The following is a 24323-nucleotide window of genomic DNA, read 5'->3' as shown; positions in this document are numbered from 1 at the left end:
TAGGACAGTCGGTTGCATGACATCAAATCACAAAGTGAGACCATTTTATGCATACCGGCCATTAACCCATTCTGGACGGGAACCCGTTTTGGTGTTTTAACGAAGCATTATTTAGCTATTGAAAAATAGCAGATCTACAAGCTCATAGCGCGCCACCGAGTGGCGCGCTACGAGCTTGTAGGTCTGCTATTTTTGAAAAATCGTGAAAATGTGGCACAAATCTTTGAATATATATATTCTTTCAGAAGACTTTTTATTTATTTCGACGTCAGGCCTATTTAACTGCTGAATTAGGCCTGCAACTATCTATTACTACTATTACTATTACTTTTTCGATTAATGACAACATTCTAATTTATATTCCAACAAATTGATTAACCACTTAAGCCCTATTTTTACACAATTAAATTACCGATGATATTTGTTTAAAATATAGCAATACCGTTGATTAGTTTGACTAACTGTTGCACCCTCTAGTCTATGCCGAATGTGACCATGCGTTTGACTTTCTGTTGATTACGGTTCCCAGCCAAGCAATACGACGCAGACACCACAGAGCCAATCAGCAGTGGCCTTCAGACCATGGAGGAGTTGTTGTCATGGCAGCGGAGCAAGGCCAACCCCTTCGACGTGGCGACCGTCCTGCTGGCCGACCGGGAGCCTTCGCTAGCCGCCTCCCCCCTCCGCACTCTAGTGTCACATGACATGATGGGTGGTTACCTGGACGACAGGTATGGGCTCATTTAGCTTTGGTCTGTAACTGCGACTAACAAGGACATTTTTTGTAATAGTTACAATGAGGGGGGCGTCCGCTGGCCTAGCGGTCCAGGCACATGCCACATACAGTACAATAGGCTCTGGCCTGACAGCGCGTCGCGTGTTCGAGTCCCGTTCATGACGACCTTTGCTGCGTGTCTCTCCCCGTGTCTCCCTCCCTCTTTCCTGTCCATCTTCACTTTCCTGTCCAACTATGAATAAAGGCAGAAAAACCAAAACGTTTTTACAATGAGGGGAAATCTTACTCCCTACTTACTTACATTAAAAACGATTAAACAAAAAACAACAGTTTTCAAAAGTGTGTGCGATACGCAGCCTCTCCTGATAAACAAGGGGGAATTTCACAGTTGTGTATCAAAACAAGCCTTGGTTCCCATTGTCATCTTCATCATAATCACATTCACTCGACAGATGAAGGCAGCCAAAATTAAACGAGACACACTTAGCTACTATTTGTCGTCCGTTGCAGGATAATGCACCATAGTACATGAAAACATCAAATGAGATTATAATTCCCTTGGATGTTTTGTTTTGCTCTTCTGTATCTCAGAATGTAGAAAGTAAATGTAGAAGATTAGCAATTTTGACGAGTAAATGTATATTATATCTTTAATGTAACTATTGTGAGCAAAGTCAAACTGAATTAAATGTCACCAGCAGTAGAGCAGTAGAACTAATTGCACTGCAGATTAATGTGAATGTAATGCACAATCTATTTTAACCCATTCAGGGCGGGAACCCCTTTTGGTGTTTTAAGCATTATGTTAGACTTTAGCTATTGAAAAATAACAGATCTACAAGCTCATAGCGCGGCACCGAGTGCCGCGCTACGAGCTTGTAGGTCTGCTATTTTTGAAAAATCGAGAAAATGTGGCACAAATCTTTGAATATATATTCTTTCAGAGCGAACGTTTTTAACTCAAAACTTTGCTTCTGGGGGGTGCCTGGAACAACATATTTTCAGATTTGAGCACCACTGACATAGAAACATGAGTTTTTCAGAAAACTGTTAGCATTTAGAAGGCATTTGTAGAATCGTCCTCAGGTCTAAATAGGTTAAAGCGCTTTGAATAAATACCGGTAAATGTATCATTTATTAAACTACTAGGTACCAGGCGTCTCTATTTTGTTTCCAAAATGAAATTAATGTTTTGAACTGAAGTCTTGGTGTGTGCGACTGACCCACTACCGTGTCTCTATTTTGGGCAAATGTGTTGTGAGCTAGCCTAACTACAGTTAGGCTATCTTTGCTGTTTTTGAAAATAATAGAGTATAGAGCGTCGCAGTCCCGCCCCCTACCAGGGCACAGGAAATGATTCTCTGTTCATTTTCCTCATAGACATTTCAAAAAGTATTTATTTAAAGACGTTTACGCCGCGGACAAAGCCAACTCTTGTCGTGACAAATCATGACAACAAACACAATTTTTTGGGCCGAACAAATAATTAGAAAGAAGAAAAAAGCGGCAGGTTACAACACTTCTTTTGTTGTTTTTCTTCTTTGTAATTATTTGTTTGGTCCAAAATATTGTGTTTGTTGTCACGACTCGAGTTGGCTTTGTCCGCGGCGTAACCATCTTTAAATAAATACTTTTTGAAATGTCTATGGGAAAAATGCATTGGGTATCATTTCCTGGGCCTGGCGTCGTCATGAAGGGGGGCGGGACTGCGACGCTCTATAGGACTAATGGGTACCCCTTTTGGTGTTTTAAACATTGTTATAATTTAGCTATTGAAAAATAGCAGATCTACAAGCTCATAGCGCGCCACCGAGTGGTGCGCTACGAGCTTGTAGGTCTGCTATTTTTTTAAAGTTGTGAAAATGTGGTGCAAACCTTTGAATATATATTCTTTCAAAGTGAATGTTTTTCACTCAGGTTCCCCCAGGGGACCCACTCAGAGGCTCCGTACGCCTTCTACCACTGGCAATACATCGACATCTTCAACTACTTCACGCACGTCATGGTGACCATTCCTCCCGCTGTGTGGACCAACGCTGCACACAAACATGGAGTCATCGTCCTGGGTGAGCCACACGTGTGATCCAAAAGCTCTGTGTGGACTTTCTACAGTACGAGAAATGAGTCCTTGAGATACCTAAATCCAGGTTTTTCAGCCTAGATGTAGTTTAATTTTGGATTTGGGTCTGCATTGTAATAGGTTGAGGTTTCGTGTGTGTGTGTGTGTGTGTGTGTGTGTGTGTGTGTGTGTGTGTGTGTGTGCGTGTGCGTGCATGTGGTATTAATTCATGATTGACACATAGTTGGCAAATTCATTTCTTTAAAGCAGTTTTTCCTTCAGAACTGTCACTTTAGCTCTGATAGTGTTGTTACGAACTGTTCAAGTCTAGGGGTTTTACTGCCCGTAACATGTATGAAAGAACAACACGGCTCATAAAAGAGTATCTACTGCTTTAATACTCTATTATAACTACAACTAAACCTGACATGAAACGCATAAGCAGTCGGCTGGCGGGAAGGCCACACGCTGGAGTGCTCCCACAGTGACCACACCACACGCAGCAGTGTTCCCACCCCGAAGTCCAGACATGGAGAGAGCTTTATAGTCCAGGAAGCGAGGCCTGAGCTGCCACAGGACCAATCAGAGGGCTGATCAGGCTCCAAGCCAGGCCCTCCTCAGGACGGCAACACATTAGGGACACAACGCTTATCACCTGCAGGGGACAGAAGCAACAACCAGTACCAGGCAACATAATAGGCACTCCTATAACCTAGTACCTGCTATATATGGAGCATCAGCTCCATATATATTTATCACCATTAATCAAACATAATCATAAACAGCCAACGGCTGTTACAAGTGTGAACATCTGCAAAGAAACACCGTACATGCAGTTTACGCTTTAAATACATGACTGCTATCTTATTGCTCTGAACACGATGATGAACATTGTTTGCTTTAGTTCCATGAACATGATTAAAAGTGGTGATCTTAGGGGTGTTTGCTGGCCTAGCGGTCTGGGACTATGCCAGTGTGCGTGCGTGCGTGCGCGCGCGTGCGTGTGCACTTTAGTAGTCATTTTAAGGGCAATTTAGTAGTCATTTATCTACAGTGAGGTACGGTAAGGGAGTGCATCTAAATCTATGTAAAGTTTACACAGACACTGTGAGACACACCACTACATTAACTGGCACAGCTTCTATCTACCAATGTCCTTTTGACTAGTGAAAAGTCCTTTGTCCTTTTTCACTAAAAGATGTGAAAGAAATAAGACTTATGAGCACCATGTAAATATTCAATCTACAGTTGAACCCAGGCTAATGCATATTATACACGCTGCTTCAGTACTGCCCGTTACTGTGCTTTGAAAACATAACCCATCCCGTGACCGCGATGCAAATTAACCCATTTTGGACGGGAACCCCTTTTGGTGTTTAGCATTATGTTATGCTTTAGCTATTGAAAAATAGCAGATCTACAAGCTCGTAGGTCTGCTATTTTTGAAAAATCGAAGGACGACTGACATAGAAACATAGCTTTTTCAGAAAACTGTCAGGATGTAGAAGACATTTTTAGAATCTGATCTCAGGTCAAAAGGGGTTAATTTCCAAGTCCAAGCCAGTCAGTGTGCTCTCGGGTTAGGATTGGTTTGATCAGCGGCGGCATGACAAATTGATCCTGTCCGACCCGTGATTGATTGATTGATTGGTCAGCAAGCTTGAAAAAAAACAAACCCTGATGCCTGTGACTGATTGGTTGGTTTTCCCATCCCATGCAGGGACCTTCATCACGGAGTGGACGGACGGGGCCAAAGTGTGCGAGGCCTTCCTAAAGGACGAGGAGTCGTATCGGGCCGTGGCCGATAAACTGGTCCAGGTCAGCCACTGTTACGGCTTCGACGGCTGGCTGGTTAACATAGAGAACACCCTGAGTGTGAGTTTAAACTGATAAACTGGTCCAGATCATCAATGTTTGCGAACGCAGTGAGCACTAACTATAGAAGCTGGCCTAAACTGTCTGTCTGTGTGTCTGTGTGTCACGCTGTAACACCACCGGCCCGCCACCAGAGGGTGCAGCTGTATCACACACACAAAAAACAACCACACACACACACACCGGGGCAACTGTGGCTCAAGAGGTAGAGCAGGTCGTCCAATGATCCATGGGTCGGCGGTTCGAATCCCGGCTCCTCCTGTCTACATGTCGAAGTGTCCTTGGGCAAGACACTGAACCCCAAATTGCTCCCGATGTGCTGGTTGGTACCTTGCATGGCTTCTGCCGCAATCAGTGTATGAATGTGTGTGTGAATGGGTGAATGTAATGCACAATCTATGTAAAGCGCCTTGGATAAAGGCGCTATATAAATGCACCATTTTACACACACACACACACACACACACACACACACACACACACAACTTAAAAAATTATGAGTTCTCAGTCGCCACGACTGAGAACTCATAATTTGTCATTTGGATGCTGCACACAGAAAATAGCAGATCTACAAGCTCACAACACGTCGCAGCGCGACATGTTGTGAGCTTGTAGATCTTCTATTTTCGTTCATTAGTTACGTTCATTAGTTATGTTAAGATAAAAGAGTATTTAAAAATGTAAGTGATTAAAAGATGGCGAAAGCAAACATTCTTTGTTCGGTACTCATACAATAGTATGGTACAAAACACTGAAGTCCTTAAACCAGAAACCTAACCTCAGTAAAACTATTCAGTATTTTAGCCGTGACGTGAGCGCCCCCTCCAGAGATACTTCCGGGTCCTACTTTTGTGTCGCTTTTGTGTCCCCATATAGTTGTGACGCTCCGTCGGACTAAATCAGAGACGAAAACAACCACGAAAGTCTAATTTTACCGCTTTCCTTGCAACAACAAAGCTGCTGCTCTCCCAAATCTGGCTGTGACAGGCCGCCTGCCCACACGGAATACTATCGCCATTTTATTTCATTGTGTCAACTAAATCCTCATTAATGCAAACTAGATACAACATACTCAAGCCTGCAAACATTCTAAATATGCCCCCGAAATATTTTACTGAGCAAATGGACTGTTACCACCTTCAATAATAATGATAATAATAGTCTTTATTGTCTCCACATCATATATTTTTTTTTGTCATGGACACTTGTACAACACATTAATAATTCTACTCGAGATAACGTCATTGTAAAAAGATTCACGCGTTTAGATATTCTATTTACAATGAGATGCGGACGGGAGCTGGTGCCACTTGGACCCGGACGTAACGTAGCACTACAAAATTACGTCGGACTTAAATACTGAATACCTAACCCTAACCTCAGTAAAACTATACCTAGAGCTGTGGTGGGATTCATCATAATCACGCGCCACAGACACACTAATGATGAGGCTCTCTGCTGCCCCCCCCCCCCCCCCCCCCCACCTCCAGGCGGCGGCGGTGAGGAACATGCCTCTGTTCCTGCGCTACCTGACAGACCAGCTGCACGAGAGGCTCCCTGGCAGCAAGGTGCTGTGGTACGACAGCGTGCTGCAGGACGGACATCTGAAATGGCAGAATGAACTCAACCAGAACAACAGGTGAGTGGCTGGGCGGGCAGGTGGGGAGACGAGGTGTGCAGTGGGCAAATACCTGAGAGAACAACAGGTGAGTGGCTGGGCGGGCGGGGAGATGAGGTGTGCACTAGTGGACAAAGACCTGAGAGAACAACAGGTGAGTGGCTGGGCGGGCGGGGAGATGAGGTGTGCACTAGTGGACAAAGACCTGAGAGAACAACAGGTGAGTGGCTGGGCGGGCGGGGAGATGAGGTGTGCACTAGTGGGCAAAGACCTGAGAGAACAACAGGTGAGTGGGCGGGGAGACGAGGTGTGCACTAGTGGACAAATACCTGAGAGAACAACAGGTGAGTGGCTGGGCGGGCGGGGAGACGAGGTGTGCACTAGTGGACAAATACCTGAGAGAACAACAGGTGAGTGGCTGGGCGGGCGGGGAGACGAGGTGTGCACTAGTGGACAAATACCTGAGAGAACAACAGGTGAGTGGCGGGGCGGGCGGGGAGACGAGGTGTGCACTAGTGGACAAAGACCTGAGAAAACCATTTAGTTTTCGTCGGTGAAAAAAGGTAGTCGACAAACTTTTTTTCGTCTTAGCTATAGTCGACAAAAACAACACTGTCTCGATCTAGAACCGGATCCGTTCTTTATTTTTTTTAATGATGGTTTATATCACATCTGCGTCTTCCACCCTGAATAGTGACACGCCCACTTTGGTTCCCACTTCTTCAGGGCAAAAAGTAGTCTTTTTTTGGTTCCATTTCCGAACCAACTTTTAGGGATCCGGACCAATTCATTTGGTCCAAAGTTAGACCAGGAAAAAAGAAAAAGTGATGAGTTTTCGAGGGGCGCTATAGCCCCTCCTATACACGGGTTTAATGTTTGTTTGTTAAACCCATGTAGACTATTCTTAAAAAATGTCTTCTAAATCCTGACAGTTTTCTGAAAAACCCATGTTTCTATGTCAGTGGTTCTCAACCTTTTCCATGTCAAGGACCCCCAGAATTATCTGTATTTGGCCGCCGACCCCCCCATCTGTAAATATGTAGTTCCAGGGACCCCCACTCCAGAAGCAAATATTTGAGTTAAAAACGTTCGCTTTGAAAGAATATATATTCAAAGATTTGCGCCACATTTTCACGATTTTTCAAAAATAGCAGACCTACAAGCTCATAGCGCGGCACCGATGAGCTTGTAGATCTGCTATTTTTCAATAGCTAAAGTATGACATAATGCTATAAACACCAAGAGGGGTTCCCGTCCCAAAATTGGTTAATAAACGCCATTGACAATGAATGTCTCTTTATTGTTAATGGCGTTAATTGTTTGTGTCGGCACCGTTTGTTTTACATCATCATTACATCACCTAATCAACATGAGTTAGACTTTAATATATTAGCGCCCCTCACTTCACACGGGTGTGATTTTTTTGTTTGTTTTTACTTTGACCATATATGTGTACCCTGTACACCATGTCCTCCAGAATGGAGAAGTTGTTGTGAATGACACCAATCAAACTGACTTCTTCTGTGTGAATTTACCGATGTACTGTTGTATTGAGTGAAGTTTTGCTTTTTGGGTAACCTATCCCTGGCTATATGGTTTACAGGTTCATGTGGTACTGCTATATTTATCCTTTTAAACCATTGTAAGGTTGACTTTAAAAAATAAGCAGTTTGTTCCCAAGTGGACCAAATTGTGGCATTTGCCTAACTGGCACCCCAAAACAGAAACTGTTCAAAACTTGCAAAAATATAGACTCTCTCTCTCTCTCAGGGTGTTTTTCGACGCGTGCGACGGTCTGTTCACCAACTACAACTGGACAGAGCAGAGTCTGGAGGGCATGGAGGCCTTCGACGGAGCCCAGGGCCGCCAGGCCGACATCTACGTCGGGGTGGACGTGTTCGCCAGGGGCGAGGTGGTGGGAGGCATGTTTGACACCAACAGGGTAGGCCACTGTGCGTGTGCGTGTCTGTGTGTGTGTGTGCCGTGCGTATGTGTGCGTGACGTGTGCGCGGCAGGGGTGGGCAACCATGTCAAAATCTACTGGTGGATCCCGAGGCGCTTTTTGGTTCGAGGAGCATTTTGAAGACACAGACAAAAACATGCATTCGTGTCATCTGACGTCCAGTTTGGAATGTGACACTCAACCGATCATATTATCAGGGTCGAGACAAGACTACACTATTGAGAATGTTTACTAAGTCCACCTTAGAACATGAAGATAATCCATATTTTGCCATGTCGCATGGAAATATATATTTGTCTCATCATCAGACTTTCAGCCGAAAGAAGGAACTGAAATCTGAACCCTACATCTATCTATACAGTTTATGTGCCAACCACACATGAAACTGTACCAGGTGCTGCCATCAGTATTTTAACAGCACCATAGCTTATTTCTTTCCATTATTGTTTTCATATATATCGCGGTGGCTTCGAACCCCTGCACAAATGCAGATATTATTTCCGATTTTCAGAAATGTCACATATTTTAATGCTCTGTGAGCTTGTAGACTGGCTATTTTTGCCATATGCCATACAACAGGGTATGTAGGGTTTGCCAAGGTGCATGTGCGCACGTGCGTGCGCATTCTATACATGAAACGGCTACATCAGCACAGTTGACCGTCCTCCACAGTTCCTGTTCCTTCTTTAATGTGTCCTTAAAGGCCCTTCTAGCATGTGTTTATGAGTGTTTCGGTGGAGGGGGGGGGGGGGGGGGGTGCGACCAGTAGTTGTTGTGTATTGTCTGTCGACGACGCAGAACAAAACCTGCCTGTCTGCCTTTTGAAATGCTGCTGTTGTAATTAACAACCCGACTGACGCCAGCGTTTTAGGTCCGGTGCCGATCCCAATTTTAATGAGTCTACTCTAGACCTGAACTTGTTGATGGGCTGTTTTCCCATAAAGATATTTTGGGATAATAGGAGGGAGGGCAAGTATGGACCCTTGGGGGACCGCCCGGTCAAGAAAGTATACACGTTAACCCATTAAAATTGGGAAATCATCTGTATTTGAGCTTTTTCAGTTTTTCAAAATACAGTTTGGAGAACTACTGATTTAGAAGGCATTTGTAGAACCGGTCTTAATGGGTTAATGAAGTAGAGTGCTCTGAGAAAAACTGTGTGTGTGTGTGTGTGTGTGTGTGTGTGTGTGTGTGTGTGTGTGTGTGTGTGTGTGTGTGTGTGTGTGTGTGTCACTGAGCAATAGTCTGCTATTTAGACATCTATCTTAAACGGGGTTATATAGCAGTCTAGGCTTAGCTTAGATGTTAATTAGCGGCTATATGACCCTAAATATTTTTACAGTTTTTGTAAACGTTCTTATAGACCGTCTATATCTAGCTGTTGAAATGACAATGTCTAATCTAAGCCTATAGACCACTAAGAAACGTTTTAGACCAGATATATAACCCGGTTTTAGACGGCCATTTCGATGTGTTTTAGACATCTAATTAGCCCCAAGGTGATCATTTCCTCTTTGTCCGTCCACAGGCGTTGGAGCTCATTCGGAAACACAACTTCTCCACGGCCATCTTTGCTCCAGGTTGGGTCTATGAGCACAACCATGATAAGACTGTGTTCCGTGACAACCAGGATAAGTGAGCATACATGTCCTCCTCCTGTCTCCACACACTGGACATTAACCCATTTTGGGGCGGGAACCCCTTTTGGTGTTTTAAACATTGTTATAATTTAGCTATTGAAAAATAGAAGATCTACAAGGTCATAGCTTACGAGCTTGTAGGTCTGCTATTTTTGAAAAATCGTCAAAATGTGGCGCAAATCTTTGAATATATATTCTTTCAGAGCGAACGTTTTAACTCAAATCTTTGCTTCTGTTAGGGTTCCTGGAACAACATATTTTCAGATGGGGGGGTCAGCGGTCAATTACATATAATTTTTGGGGTCCTTGACATGAAATATTGAGCACCACTGATATAGAAACATAGGTATTTCAGAAAACTGTCAGGATTTAGAAGACATACAAGTCAGGCCTAAATGGGTTAACACTACATGTAGTAGTATAGAGCGCCAAAGTCCTGACGTCACTCGCTCATCCCCTGGTTCTGCCCGGTTCACGGAAGTAACATGGGGTCATCTTAAAATCGTTTCATGTAAGCATTGCGGTCTAAAAATAAACAAGCTGTCTCAGCGTTATTGTCAGGGAGGTGTCTCTGTATCGTTTGCGACAGTCAGTCACTCATATATGATACAGTCTGTTTCTAGCGAAAATGTAACTAATTCAGTAGCAGTAACAATAACGTTTTCTCTCAGTCAGTTGATTCTTCATATCCATATGAGTGAAACGGCCGAGATGACATGTTTATTTTTCAAACACGGTTCTTATATGAGTCGATCTAAAAATCCCCCCTATGGGGATTACTATGCAAATAAAAAGTACATGAACCCGTGTATTTGCGCCCTCTACCGGTGTTGACGTCAGACTTCGGTGCTCTATTTAGGTGTAGCATGCAGTGTCTTGATAGCAATACGCTGGAGCCAAGCTTTGTGAGCACCGGAGGTTGTCTCTTTCTAATCAATGCGTGATTTCAGGCATTGACAGTCACACTAGGGGTTGCCCACCTGCCCCTGGCAGGTGAATAAAACTCTCGGGCAGGTGGAGTTTGCGTTCAGGTTTGCCCGACAAGGCCCATTATTTATTCTGCATTTGAGCCACGGAACCACCATTTGATGAGATTTAGCCTCTACAGAACATATGTTGTTGTTGTTGGTTAAGATTGATCAAACGATAAAAAACAAAACAAAAAAACAATTCTTCTATGTTCTAATGTACATGAAGGTGTAAAATGAAACCAAATGGACCCGTTTCCTTTTTACGCTCTCGAGAGTTAAAGATCTATAAGGGTCCATTTGGTTACCGTCATTTAGCTGGGGACCACCTGGCTGGAACCCCATCAGGGACCACCGGTTTAGAAGAATGATCCCACGCTACAGCGCTCCGCTGTGTTGTGATGTCACATCCTGTCTGCAGGTTCTGGGCTCTGCTGTCCGACTTCCTGTTCGTCCACCGGCCGTCCTCACCTCTGCCCTTCATCTCCTCTTTCTGCCAGGGCTTCGGCAAGGCCCTCTACTGGGCGGGACAGGTACTGCAGGGCCATGTCGGGCAATGGAGGGAGGGACGGAGGGAGAGAGGCAGTGATGGAAGTACTCAAATGTTTTACTAGAATAAAAGTGCCATTAACACAATGTAGAAATACTCTGTTACAAGTAAGTGTTCAACATTTCATGTGCGTGTGCGTGCGCGTGCGTGCGTGCAGCAGGAGGCGGGGCGGAGCTGGTTCAACCTCAGTGCTCAGGAGCCTCAGCCTCTCTACTACCACCACCAGCTGGATGGAGGAGGCTGGCTGAAGAGCCGGGGCTGCCCCGAGGACGCCTGGAACGGAGGCTGCGCTCTGCTGCTGGAGGGAGTCCTGCCTGCCAGCCTCGACAAGATATGTGCCAGGTGTGTGCGTGGTGTGCGTGCGTGCAAATGTGTCCGTGGCAAAGACTTGGCCTGTAAAATTTTGATTCTCTGTTTTACACGTCTCCAGGTTTTCTTCAGAATATGTACGAGACTTATTTACTACGACACTATGTTAGGAGTAAATAAGGAGCCCAAGTTCCCTACTAGTGGTTCTCAAACATTTTATTTACAAGGACCCCTATAACCCCTTAACTGTGTGCATGTGCGTGTGTGCGCCCGCCATGTGTACGTTGTGAGGTTGTCATTTCATGACGTTTTTTTGTAACCACCGCGCTCTGACTTCTGGTGCACTATCCACTCGGTTCAACATCACGAAAACAAAGGTACTAAGGTCGCACACAGTGGCAAGAGTGTATTTAAGTAATATTACACGAAGTGGCAACGTGATTATTGCCACTTCAGTGATGCTTGCGGAACTCGACTACGTCTCGTTCCTGACCGCATCACTGTCGTGGCAATAATCACGTTAAACCACACCCTCAAGTGTAATATTGCAATTATACAACAGTTACCCTTAAAACTAAGAACATCGCTGAAAAAACATTTTTTAATGACATATGTAGTCACTACGACCACAAATGTCCCAAGAAACTAGCTAGCCTAGCCACCGACTTTGCTGCGCTCTGGGAAAACAGAGCAGCTGAATTCTTTGTTTTGATTAGGTGTGGAGTGGTGCTCGTTTGATCCACGGCTAGAAGGCTGTTTCAACCAATCAGATTGCTTCCTCGAAACGACCTGTTGTATAATTCTACATAACAACTGAATGACAGACGTTTCGGCTATCCAGCCTTCATCAGTGTGGTGTGCTTGTTATTTTAAAAAAGAATCACCACACAAGCCTGGTCGTGCCATAGTCTGAGAAAACAGGCAAACCTTGGATCTAACAAGCCCACAACGCTGTGATCTTGTAGATTGGCTGAATGAGATTGGATGAAAGAGATTTGGTGTAGAGGGAAAATAGGAGGGGGCCAAGTATAGGCCCCTGGGGGACCCCGGTCAATAAAGTGTGTGTATAAGTGGTTTAAGAACATGATGGGGTCTGTGCACCTGTGTGATTTCCGTTTCATCCCAAACACTATGATTTGCAATCGTACTATTTTCAGGTGTGTGCAAGTGAGATTATTTAGGTAGTCATCGCATGTATCAATAGAATAAACAGTATGTGACGGTTAGCACGCCTCCGTAAAAAAAATGAAATAGAGGAGAGATGCGTTTTAAACATCAACCTGCCTTTTATTTCAATCAGCGTGATGGGTAGTGTGATGTCAAAGGCGTTATCAGTGAATGGTAAATGGTGAATTTATATAGCGCCTTCATCCCACTCGCTTTACATAGATTTGCGCATTACATTCACCCATTCACCATGCAAGGCACCAACCTGCACATCGGGAGCAATTAGGGGTTCAGCATCTTGCTCAAGGACACTTCGACACTAACTCTGAGGGAGCCAGGGATCGAACTGGTGACCTCATGGTTCCCATCCAGCTGCTCTACCGGCCACTCTACCCCCTGAGCTACTGCCGCTCGCCAATGAAACTGGATGAATTGCGTGCCGCTGAATGGAGTAGAAGTGCCACTCTGCTGTTTTTTTCCCCCACGTGATCCCCCTGTATCTGTTGGGGTGAATCATGATTGAATCACAGGCGCGGTTGCGATTTCCCCTCGTCATTTCAGCACCTGCTATATAGGAAACCTGCTGTACAAAGCAGTGCTGTTTTTGTCGACTAAAACTAAGACGAAAAATGTTCGTCGACTACCTTTTTCCACTGACGAAAACTAAATGGAAACTAAATAAACTAAGCTTAGCTTAGTTTAATGACTAAAACTAAGACTAAATATATTGACAATTTCGTCAACAGATAAAAACTAGACTAAAATGCTAGGAAGGGACAAGTGGACAAGAGATCCAGTATAAGTAATTTTACACTTGGTTGCATGCTGAAAACGCGTCGCAGCGTGACACGTTGTGAGCTTGTAGATCGGCTATTTTCAGCAAGTGTAAAAACGGCATCAAGGCCTGCCAAAATACATTTTAGCCGACTAAATCAACTAGATTTAGTCGACTAAAATCTCATGACATTTAGTCGACTAAAACACTAACACATTTCAGGTGACTAAAATGTGACTAAAACTAAATGAAAACTATTCAAAAGACTATGACTAAAACTTGCCAAAAACAACACTGGTACAAAGACATTTGACGAGGCTTGCGCCTCGATCGCCATGCACCGACGGAGAATCTGAGCTATTCCAAGTCGGAGAACGTTGTGAAGCCAGAGTCAAGGATTCTGGGTATTGTAGTGTTCATTGCTTGGTCCAGGGAAAATGCTTGCAGCGATTCCAACATAATTCAGACCTTTTTCCTTCTTGTTTTATAATTTCATCTCTCTCTCTCTCTCGTTGTGTCTCAGGCTGTTCTCTCTCAACGTGCTGCTAGCTTCCAGCTCCATGGTGTCTCTGGTCTACAAGCTGTCCCCGGGCATCACCGTCTCCCTGGAGCTGAAGACCACCGACGCCAGTCTGTGCACACACAAGGCAGTGCAGGACATCTCCAGTACGTTTGGTTTAACCCATTTTAACCTGAGATCAGATTCTAAAAATGTCTTCTAAATCCTGACAGTTTTCTGAAAAACCCTATGTTTCTATGTCAGTGATTCTCAAACTATTTCATGTCAAGGACCCCCTAGAATTATCTGTATTTGGCCGCCGACCCCCATCTGAAAATATGTAGTTCCAGGGACCACCCCCCAGAAGCAAACATTTGAGTTAAAACGTTCTCTCTGAAAGAATATATATTCAAAGATTTGCACCACATTTTCACGATTTACGATTTTTCAAAAATAGCAGAGCTACAAGCTCGTAGCGTGGCACTCTGTGCAGCGCTACGAGCTTGTAGATCTGCTATTTTTCAACAGCTAAAGCATAACATAATGTTTAAAACGCCAAAAGGGATTCCCGCTCAAAATGGGTCAAACACACAAGGCAGGACGTCTCCAGTGCATTTGGTTTACCATGTGCTCACATGCTGGATGAATGGCCCGGTTCACATATACAGTTTACGAAGCCTGACGAGATTAACTAAAATAACCATTACAAGCTGTCAGGGACAGGGACTAAAGCAATAGAGTCATTACAATTAGTTAAAGGACCACTTCACCACTTTTCAACCTATCTTCATATAATAGGTCCTCAGTAATAATCATGATAAAATGGCATGATTTATTTCTACTCCAGTCTGTGTCTCATAGGAGGGCTGTGGGCAGTTTAGAAACAGTCTTCCAGTGACATCATCATTAGGCAGATTTTTTTTAAAACAAGATTTGTTTTAAAATATATTTAGATTTTTATTACCGCGAGAACGATGGCTTCAACTTTTGCATTGCAACTTTTCAGGAAAAGAAAGCCTGCCGTTTCTATTAGCTTGGATTCACCATCGATGATGTCACTGGTGGACGGGTTTCTGAACTGCCCACAGCCTTCCTGTGAGACACAGACTGAGTAGGAAAAAATGTGGTGTTTTATCATGAACATTAGTTAGGACCTATTATATGAAGAGATGTTGAAAAGTGGTGAAGTGGTCCTTTAATATAGCATCCACATGAGTTACCGTATTATATACAACAGCTATTGGAAATATATACTTTCAACACGCTGTGATGTGACACATTGTGAGCTAGTAGATCTGCTATTTAGAAGAAGAAAAAATATAATCTGTGTAAATAAATGAAGGGTTTCCAGAGGGTCCCGTGGCTCAATGATTGACAGTTAGGGTTCCATTTTCGTCACCGCTAAACCCCTTATCCCTAAACTTCTTTGCCTTTTTTTTACTATTTTGAAAAAACATTTTTGAATAGTTCAACTAGCCAATCTACAATGAGTTTATTTCGGTGCTTTACATTTACATGTTAAGTTTCATCATTTGCATTTAAGTTTTTAACAAAGGGGTAGCACCGAAAAGGTCTAGGCTGAAGCCGAAGCTTATTTTTCCTAGCCTTTAAGAAAAGAAACAAAATACAAAATTAATACAAAGAAAATAAACATAATACAAAGGAAACAGAAAAAAATAAATAAAGCATTTTTTAGAACTTAGTCATTTTAGAACTTATGATAATAATCTTATGTTAATGTTTAATAATGTTAATAATAATGATCTTATGATAATAATAATAATAATAATGATCTTATGATAATGTTTTATATCTATTTAATACCCTACTTTTAAATAGTAGGCAATGAATAGTAGGCAATGACATGTTGTGAGCTTGTAGACTGGCCATTTTAACGATTCAAAGAACTCCCTAAAGAAGTTTAGGGATAAGGGGTTTAGCGGTGACGAAAATGGAGCCCCTAATCTTCAGCAGTATGACATACACAAATAAATACAGAACTTGCAGGAATGTCTATTATGTCTATACCTACATTACATAGACCAGTGTTTCTCAACCTTTGGGTCGGGATCCCCAGGGGGGTCCCCGCATGATCTTTGGGTGGTCCCCAGAGGACCGTAAATGACTTTAAAGACCTTGTTAATACCAAAGAAATAAAGAAAGAAAAGAACATTACCTCATCAACAGTAAGACCCGCCCACCTCAGACATCAGCAACATTATGAAAATTGCAAAAATATAACGGTCCGGGTGAAAATCACCCATGTTTAGTGTTCTAGGGTTAAGGAGCTTGCACACTGCTGCGTCCCGAATATCAGAGCGAATTTCGGGTGCGCCGTTTTTTTTTTTTTTAGCAGTATCTACATCTTTAGAGAGTCATGAGTTCTCTGGTGACTTTTGAGATGACTGCTTTGGCTGAACCTAGTCCCACACTGGTCACAGGCGTAGGGCTTCTCTCCTGTATGCATTATCTGGTGTTGTTTGAGATAACTGCTCCGGCTGAACCTGGTCCCGCACTGGTCACAGGCGTAGGGCTTCTCTCCTGTATGAATTCTCTGGTGTTGTTTGAGAGTACTGCTCTGGCTGAACCTGGTCCCGCACTGGTCACAGGCGTAGGGCTTCTCTCCTGTGTGAATTCTCTGGTGTTGTTTGAGAGTACTGCTCTGGCTGAACCTGGTCCCGCACTGGTCACAGGCGTAGGGCTTCTCTCCTGTGTGAATTCTCTGGTGACGTTTGAGAGGTCTACTTTCACTGAACCGTTTCCCACACTGGTCACAGGCGTAGGGCTTCTCTCCTGTGTGAATTCTCTGGTGTTGTTTGAAAGTACTGCGCCGGCTGAACCCAGTCCCACACTGGTCACAGGCGTAGGGCTTCTCTCCTGTGTGAATTCTCTGGTGACGTTTGAGAGGTCTACTTTCACTGAACCGTTTCCCACATTGGTCACAGGCGTAGGGCTTCTCTCCTGTGTGAATTCTCTGGTGTTGTTTGAGAGTACTGCTCAGGCTGAACCTAGTCCCACACTGTTCACAAGCGTAGGGCTTCTCTCCTGTGTGAATTCTCTGGTGATGTTTGAGAGCAATGCTCTGTCTGAAACTTATCCCACATTCGTCACAGGCGTAGGGCTTCTCTCCTGTATGAATTCTCTGGTGAACTTTGAGATGATGGCTTTGGCTGAACCTAGTCCCACACTGGTCACAGGCGTAGGGCTTCTCTCCTGTGTGAATTCTCTGGTGATGTTTGAGAGCAATGCTCTGTCTGAAACTTATCCCACATTCGTCACAGGCGTAGGGCTTCTCTCCTGTATGAATTATCTGGTGTTGTTTGAGAGTACTGCTCTGGCTGAACCTGGTCCCGCACTGGTCACAGGCGTAGGGCTTCTCTCCTGTATGAAGTCTCTGGTGTTGTTTGAGAGTACTGCTCGTGCTGAACCTAGTCCCACACTGGTCACAGACGTAGGGCTTCTCTCCTGTATGAATTCTCTGGTGACGTCTGAGAGTACCTCTCAGACGGAACCTAGTCCCACACTGGTCACAGGTGTAGGGCTTCTCTCCTGTATGAATTATCTGGTGTTGGTTGAGATGTCTACTTCTGCTGGAGATATGTTTGAGTTGGGCAGGTAATATTTGGGAAACATCTGGAATGGAGAATGAGGAGAGAGGAAAACACATGAGCATCAATAAAATCTGTCTGTCTGTCTGTCTGTCTGTCTCTCCCCCCCCCATCTCCCCCCCTCTCTCTCGTGCACACACACACGCACGCACGCATGCACGCACGAATACACACATACACGCGGCACATAGAGGTATTTGTCCAAAAGCTTCCGTACACTTATCAGTTGGTGTTACAAAGATCTCTATGAACACACAGGCACGCACGCACGCACGCACTCTCTCACACACACACACACACACACACACACACACACACACACACACACACACACACACACACACACACACACACACACAGCGAGCAGCTGTTTAATTAAAATGATCTACAGTTTAAGGCTAGGAGGAAGCATTACTCTGTTTCTCCATAGAGTAGCGATAACATTTCTGTACATGTGCTTATTTCTGTTGAAGATGAATGTGTACAGTGCCATGAAAACATGCACATACCTGTTCTGTGTGACTTTATCACAGGCTGCTTCAGCATGACTCTCTGGTAGATCTGTTCCTTCTCTGACGCAGCTGCTGAAAAGCTGTGGGACAACATCTCTCTATTAAAAAGCCCAAATAGCTCATCTCCTTCTTCGGTCCGCTCTGACGGTCCACATTTGAGGCCCGCTTTTACCGTCTGGGATGTGACTTTACTCGCTGACATGTTGTGGTCGTGAGGTCAATGACTCGACTCTGTCTTCTGCTCCGCTTTCTGACTGAACTCTCCCACACTGGACGGAACAGTGCAAACATACTCTCCACCCACTCCCCACTCTCCACCCACTCCCCACTCTCCACCCACTCTCCAAAATCGGTGAAAATAATAATAATAACTTTATTTATATTGCACCTTTCCAAACTCAAGTTTACAAAGTGCTTCACAGATAACAATACAATAAAATAGCAGTAAAAATACAATAACAATCAACAACATGCAAACACAGTAGAACATTTCATAAAAAGGCTGTGCAATAAAGCTGCATATTATTATTTTTAAATATTCCTAAAAAAAAACAGTCAACGCAGTTACAATTACGGTATTAACATTTGAATAGCCAACAAATTCAAATGATTTGATCTATGATTTGTCTTACCTGTAACTTAGTTAGGATCCTACTCCAATGTTTTCTCAGAAGGTCACTAATGGATACATTTAAGTTAAGGGAAGGATCGAAGACCAATTTGTTAGAAAGATGGCGAGAAAGGCCATTTTGTTATGTATTTAATGATACATATTTACTAATATGAATATGAAAAGCCCAATACCATAATGTCAGAGGAGGCAGCGTCTTAAAGCTGCTTTTAGAAACTAAGGGGTTAAAGTGGGTATACTGAGACCCTTTCGGCGTGTAGAGCCATAAACTATTAAGATAACCTTTGAATTATAAACTAATAAATCGTCGGGATTCTGGAGGAGTCCCGTTGAGGAGAATTGGAAGAATGTAATAGAGTACAAGTACTCAAGGCAGAAGGACTGTAAAACCTTTTAAACCAAGTGAATATTAACTTCTTTAATGTTGTTTAATGTTATAAATTATAATGTTAAACTGTAATCCTATATTAATAACCTTTTAAGGATAAATACTTTAGAGGGAAACTACAATGCTAAAATGAGAGAAACAGGAGTAAGAGAGTAAAAGTAAAAGTATCACCTTACGGCAGAGAAGAACCAAGACTCGACGCAAATAAAAGAATCCACAAGCAGTCAGCGTAGTCTTTTCAAAGGATTATAATGACCATAATATTATTTGGGGAGCAGTACAGAACATCCAAATACCAGCATCGTAAAAAGTTCTCCCCCTGATGATTCATCAGTGGACTCATTATATACAATATGAAATCAAACAATCTCATGACATGGGAAGTACTCCAATTGAGTTCAGAGATTCACAAATAGTGAATAATGGCGACACCTATTGCCGGGAGGCCTACTTGGCCTATTACAATTGACGGCCATGCCGACTAATATAACGTTATTAAGACGTAAATAGAAGAGCGAGGGAGACATGAAGTCTATAGCTAGAAGGTCAGAAAAACATGTTTTCCAACAGATACGCTGGGTGTTTTGGCAAACAAGAGAAAATGATACTTTATCTTCACGCCAGCTGGGAAGAAGTGAGAACCGAAATCAGTGGGACAGTGTGACCGGAGGCCCATGAAAAATACATGGGCATGGGGCATAAGTAACGATTCATAATTATTGCAGGGCACATGTAAACAAATACACAAACAACAAATCTACAATATTATCCATCAGTCACTCGCTTTGAAGAAGAGTGTAGCATGAAAGTTAGACTGAAATGATACCAGCTGCTTGTCTCTGTGCGTGTCTGTGTTCTGGTCTGTCTGAGGCCTCAGACACACGTATCAAACAAACATGCTCTGTTCCGTCCGTGTTTCATGGCCGCCTCAATGCTTTTCCAATGGAAGTCACGTGGTTTGACCAAACACTTGTGTTTGATTGGCCCCCTCCCCCCATCAAACACAAGTGTTTGATGGGGGGAGTTTAATATTAGTTTGTTTTGTCACCGTTTGTTTTACATCACCTAATCATAGCAACATGAGTTAGACTTTAATATATTAGCGCCCCTCACTTCACAACGGGTGTGATTTTTCTTTACGAATTGATAGTTAATTACCTTCATTTTAAATGTGCAGAATGCTTTTGGAACTGTAGCATGATGGCAAATAACTTTCTTCAGGCTCTGCTCCAGGATGAGATGACAGAAGGGGCAGTTGAAAATGGTGAGGGGGGGGGCAAACAATATACGTTCATAGAACTTAAACTGAGGGGGCAACATTATTTTGTAACGGAAGTGCCAGGCCCCCCCTCTGACACCCCGTGGCGAGGGGCCTGATTTTCTTACATTCCAAATTCATAAATGAACATTTGTACGATCCAGTGGCGTATCCAGGAATTACGTTTTGGGCAGGCAAGATCATGTGTTAATTGACGTCTCCCCGCGCACAATCGTAGCACTAAAGGTTTTCAAAGAGATATACCTGCCAGACGAGTAGGATACAAAGGCTGAAAGGCATGCATTTACATTCCAATGGGTGATTGAGGGTCGCGCTCTACCGCAACGGCCAATCAGCTGTCCATTAATAGTTCTCATGTCTTGTTTTTGTCTTCTTTTTTTTCTCATTGTATGGATTTTGGCCAGGCCAGAAATGAATTTGGACAGGCGGATGCCTGCCCTCGCCTTATTGTAGATACGCCTCTGGTATGATCGCCAGCCAAATTTAAACATCCACTAAATATTTAGCTGTGAACAGAAGTTTGAGAGAAGAGGTCACACTGTGTTTACAGTGTTACTATATGTCATTAAGGACACTTATTACATAGCTTGGTTGAATGCTTCATTCTGATTTGTCAATCGCTTAATTCAGCGGTGAATTATCTCATCATAATGACCGCGCCGCTGTATATCAGACCTCTGCCTAATCAAACCCTCTGAGCACCAGCTGTGCGGCTGCGCCCCGCTTGATTTACTGCTGTTTCCAACATGAGTGCCGTGTAAACACACACACACTAGTGACACACAATGTCATTTACAGCTAAACATTTCTCTCAAAAATGTTTTTGAAAACATTTGAGCGAGAAATAGACGAAGCAGGACCCGGAAATGGATTCTATTTGATCAACTCACTTCCTTGTTTTCCGACAGTGCTGCAGCCCTGCGGCTGGCCAGACGCAGCCAGCGCGAACTTATGGAATACTTTTTTTGTTGTGTTTTGGGTCAATGTATTAATTTATGTTAGGTAGCCATGTAATAAGCGGGATAATATCTGGCTAGGTGGTCATTGTCGGGATATAATTTCAGTTAAACTGAATTATCTCCCGACAATGACCACCTAGCCAGATATTATCCCTTACGTAATCACTTGTCCATTATCAACATCGGTCTCATACTGTAGTTAAAGCACTTGAACCCCGGCATCCGTATTTGGGGAGAACATTAGCCCTAAAAGCTCACAATGAATCGCAAGGCGGCCCATTGTGAGCTTGTAGATCTGATATCTTTGGTGAAGATAATTTGAATAGACAAAAAAAAGCGGTCCAAGTACAGAGCCAACTCTGGTCCAGTTTTGTGGTTAACATACTGTAAATGAAACCTCCCCCAAATGTTCTTTATTTGTGAGATATTGTGTTTCTTTACATTATTCAATACCAGAACATGTACCTGAAAATGTTCATCAACGTTTGCTGTACAGCAGTGGTTCCCAAAGTGGGGTCCAGGGACCCCCAGGGGGCCCTGAGGGAGTTCCAGGGGGGGACCCCAACTAAATGATAGTTTGGAACCAAATGGACCCTTATGGGTCTGTAAACGGGTCCATTTGGTTCCACTTGTACACTCTCAGAGTTAAATTAACATTTATTTTACAATATAAATTGGGGTCCCAGAGATAGAAATGCCATTAAATGGGGGTTTGTAGACTAATATTCATGTCAAACTGGGGGTCCTTGAAATTAAAATGGTTGAGAGTCACTGCTAGACATAAAATCCCCCCCCCCCCCCCCCCCCCCCCCCCCCTCTCTCTCTCTCTCTCTCTCTCTCTCTGTCTCTCATTAGCAGGCAGCTAACTACTATCTCAACTATCTCTCTCTGTTTCTGGCACAACAGCGCCACTTTTGGTAGTCATTGGTACTCTTGCTCATAGTGACGCAGGTGTATGCCTTGATCCCGCCTCTAGCTGCCGCTGATTGGCCAGGCCGTTTTGTGGCCGGGCATCAAGTCTGCCTGAGAGTTCCCAGATGGGAGCAGGAGGGGGGAACCCAGTGTACTCTCTGCTGCCCCATCTGGCGGAGTCAGGTTAACTGGGAACCACTGCTGTACAGTACCTCACTGTATCGTTAAAAGCCTTCTTCAAGCTAACATTTGAATTACAAAAGTAGCACTTGACTCATATATTGACCTGGCCAAAATAGGGACTGCATGCTTAATACAGATTTTGCATGGAGGTGATACTCTTCACTGTTCAGTATTATTGATGTGATGAGCATACACCATGTGCATATGCACTGCAATCCAGATTGTGTTGTGTACATTTTACGTGTGTGTGTGTGTGTGTGTGTGTGTGTGTGTGTGTGTGTGTGTGTGCGTGTGCGCGTGCGCGTGCGCGTGCAGCCACCAGTATGTCTCCTGGAGTTCTGGATGCCAACCACCACTTGGTTAAACAGCTCTCTCAAAGGTGTGGTCAGTGGAATCCAGACAGCTGGACTGTCAGGTGAGGCACTGATTTGTATCCGACCAGCTCCACTGGTCCATTCAGAACACTCAGTCCACACTGGACCATGAATAATATTACATATCTGACGGGGATCCTGACCATAGCAAACATCAACACATGACTCAGAACTAGTGTTGTTTTTGGCAGCAGATTTTGGTTTTAGTCGTGGTCTCTTCAATAGTTTTCATTTAGTTTTAGTCACCTGGAGTGTTTTAGTGTTAGTCTAGTTTTAGTCGACTAAATATCATAAGATTTTAGTCGACTAAATCTACAGTTGATTTAGTCGACTAAAATGTATAATGACAGATTTGACACTTGCTGAAAATAGCCGACCTACAAGCCCACAACGCGTCGCAGGGCGACGCGTTGTGAGCTTGTAGATCGGCTATTTTCATCATGCAACCAAGTGTAAAATGACTTATACTGGATCTCTTGTCCACTAGTCCATTCCTGACATTTTAGTCTAGTTTTTATTTGTTGACGAAATTGTCAATACATTTAGTCTTACTTTTATCGTAGCTTAGTTTTTATTTAGTTTCCATTTAGTTTTCGTCAGTGAAAAAACGTAGTCGACGAACATTTTTCGTCATAGTTTTTGTCGACGAAATCAACACTGCTCAGAACTAGTGGTTCTCTCAACTGGTTTTACACAGGTCATGAAGTCATGATCCACCCAGCACTGTATAGTAAATAAAGCAGTTCCCCGTCTCCTTGTAGACTTGTCTCTTTCGGCTATTGTGGTTGCTCGCGACTCCCACCATCACGGTCCCACTCTGGGGTCAGGACAGTCATCCAGATCATAGCGTGGCACTCGGTGCCGCGCTATGAGCTTGTAGATCTGCTATTTTTCAATAGCTAAAGTATAACACGACTTAACCCAAAATGGGTTAAGTTTGGATCTGTGGACCCGCGGGCCCTCACTAGATTCATTTGGGCAGATAATCGGTTCACACACACCAGCCTCGAATCGGGAACAGGCCCGCAATAGACAGGAGAGGCAAAGATCAACCCCCATATTATCCCATAATGTGATGCCAAGCTTTTAGAGGAGTGCTTTGGAAGGAAGGTGTCATCATGTTAAGCTCACTGGTACGATTTGGTTTAACCCAGCAAACCTGATCTTCCTGTCCTGTGGGTGGCGCTGTGGGCAGGTGTTCCCAGTTGGAGCTGCTTGGCTGTGCACTGCGGGAGGTGTGTGTGATCATACAGCGGGAGGGGGAGCCTCAGGACACGCCCTTCAGCTGCCGAGTGGGAGAGTTCATGGTGAGGTCACT

General features: G+C 43.8%; 1 protein-coding gene across 1 annotated transcript in view; it reads left to right on the top strand.

Moving 5' to 3' along the window:
- engase (endo-beta-N-acetylglucosaminidase) overlaps positions 1-24323 on the top strand; it is a 28400-nt gene that overhangs the window by 1875 nt on the left and 2202 nt on the right. The window contains exons 3-13 of the mRNA XM_079521353.1: positions 530-731; positions 2654-2802; positions 4516-4670; positions 6161-6309; positions 8059-8230; positions 9780-9886; positions 11281-11392; positions 11567-11751; positions 14184-14326; positions 22947-23046; positions 24201-24312. Coding sequence (XP_079377479.1) covers positions 530-731; positions 2654-2802; positions 4516-4670; positions 6161-6309; positions 8059-8230; positions 9780-9886; positions 11281-11392; positions 11567-11751; positions 14184-14326; positions 22947-23046; positions 24201-24312 — 1586 coding nt within the window. The remainder of the gene's footprint in view (positions 1-529; positions 732-2653; positions 2803-4515; positions 4671-6160; positions 6310-8058; positions 8231-9779; positions 9887-11280; positions 11393-11566; positions 11752-14183; positions 14327-22946; positions 23047-24200; positions 24313-24323) is intronic.

This window comes from Electrona antarctica (assembly GCF_951216825.1).
Source record: "Electrona antarctica genome assembly, chromosome: 14".
Lineage (NCBI taxonomy): Eukaryota > Metazoa > Chordata > Actinopteri > Myctophiformes > Myctophidae > Electrona > Electrona antarctica.
The sequence above is the reverse complement of the archived record's forward strand: the minus strand, read 5'-3'. Positions and strand labels throughout refer to the sequence as shown.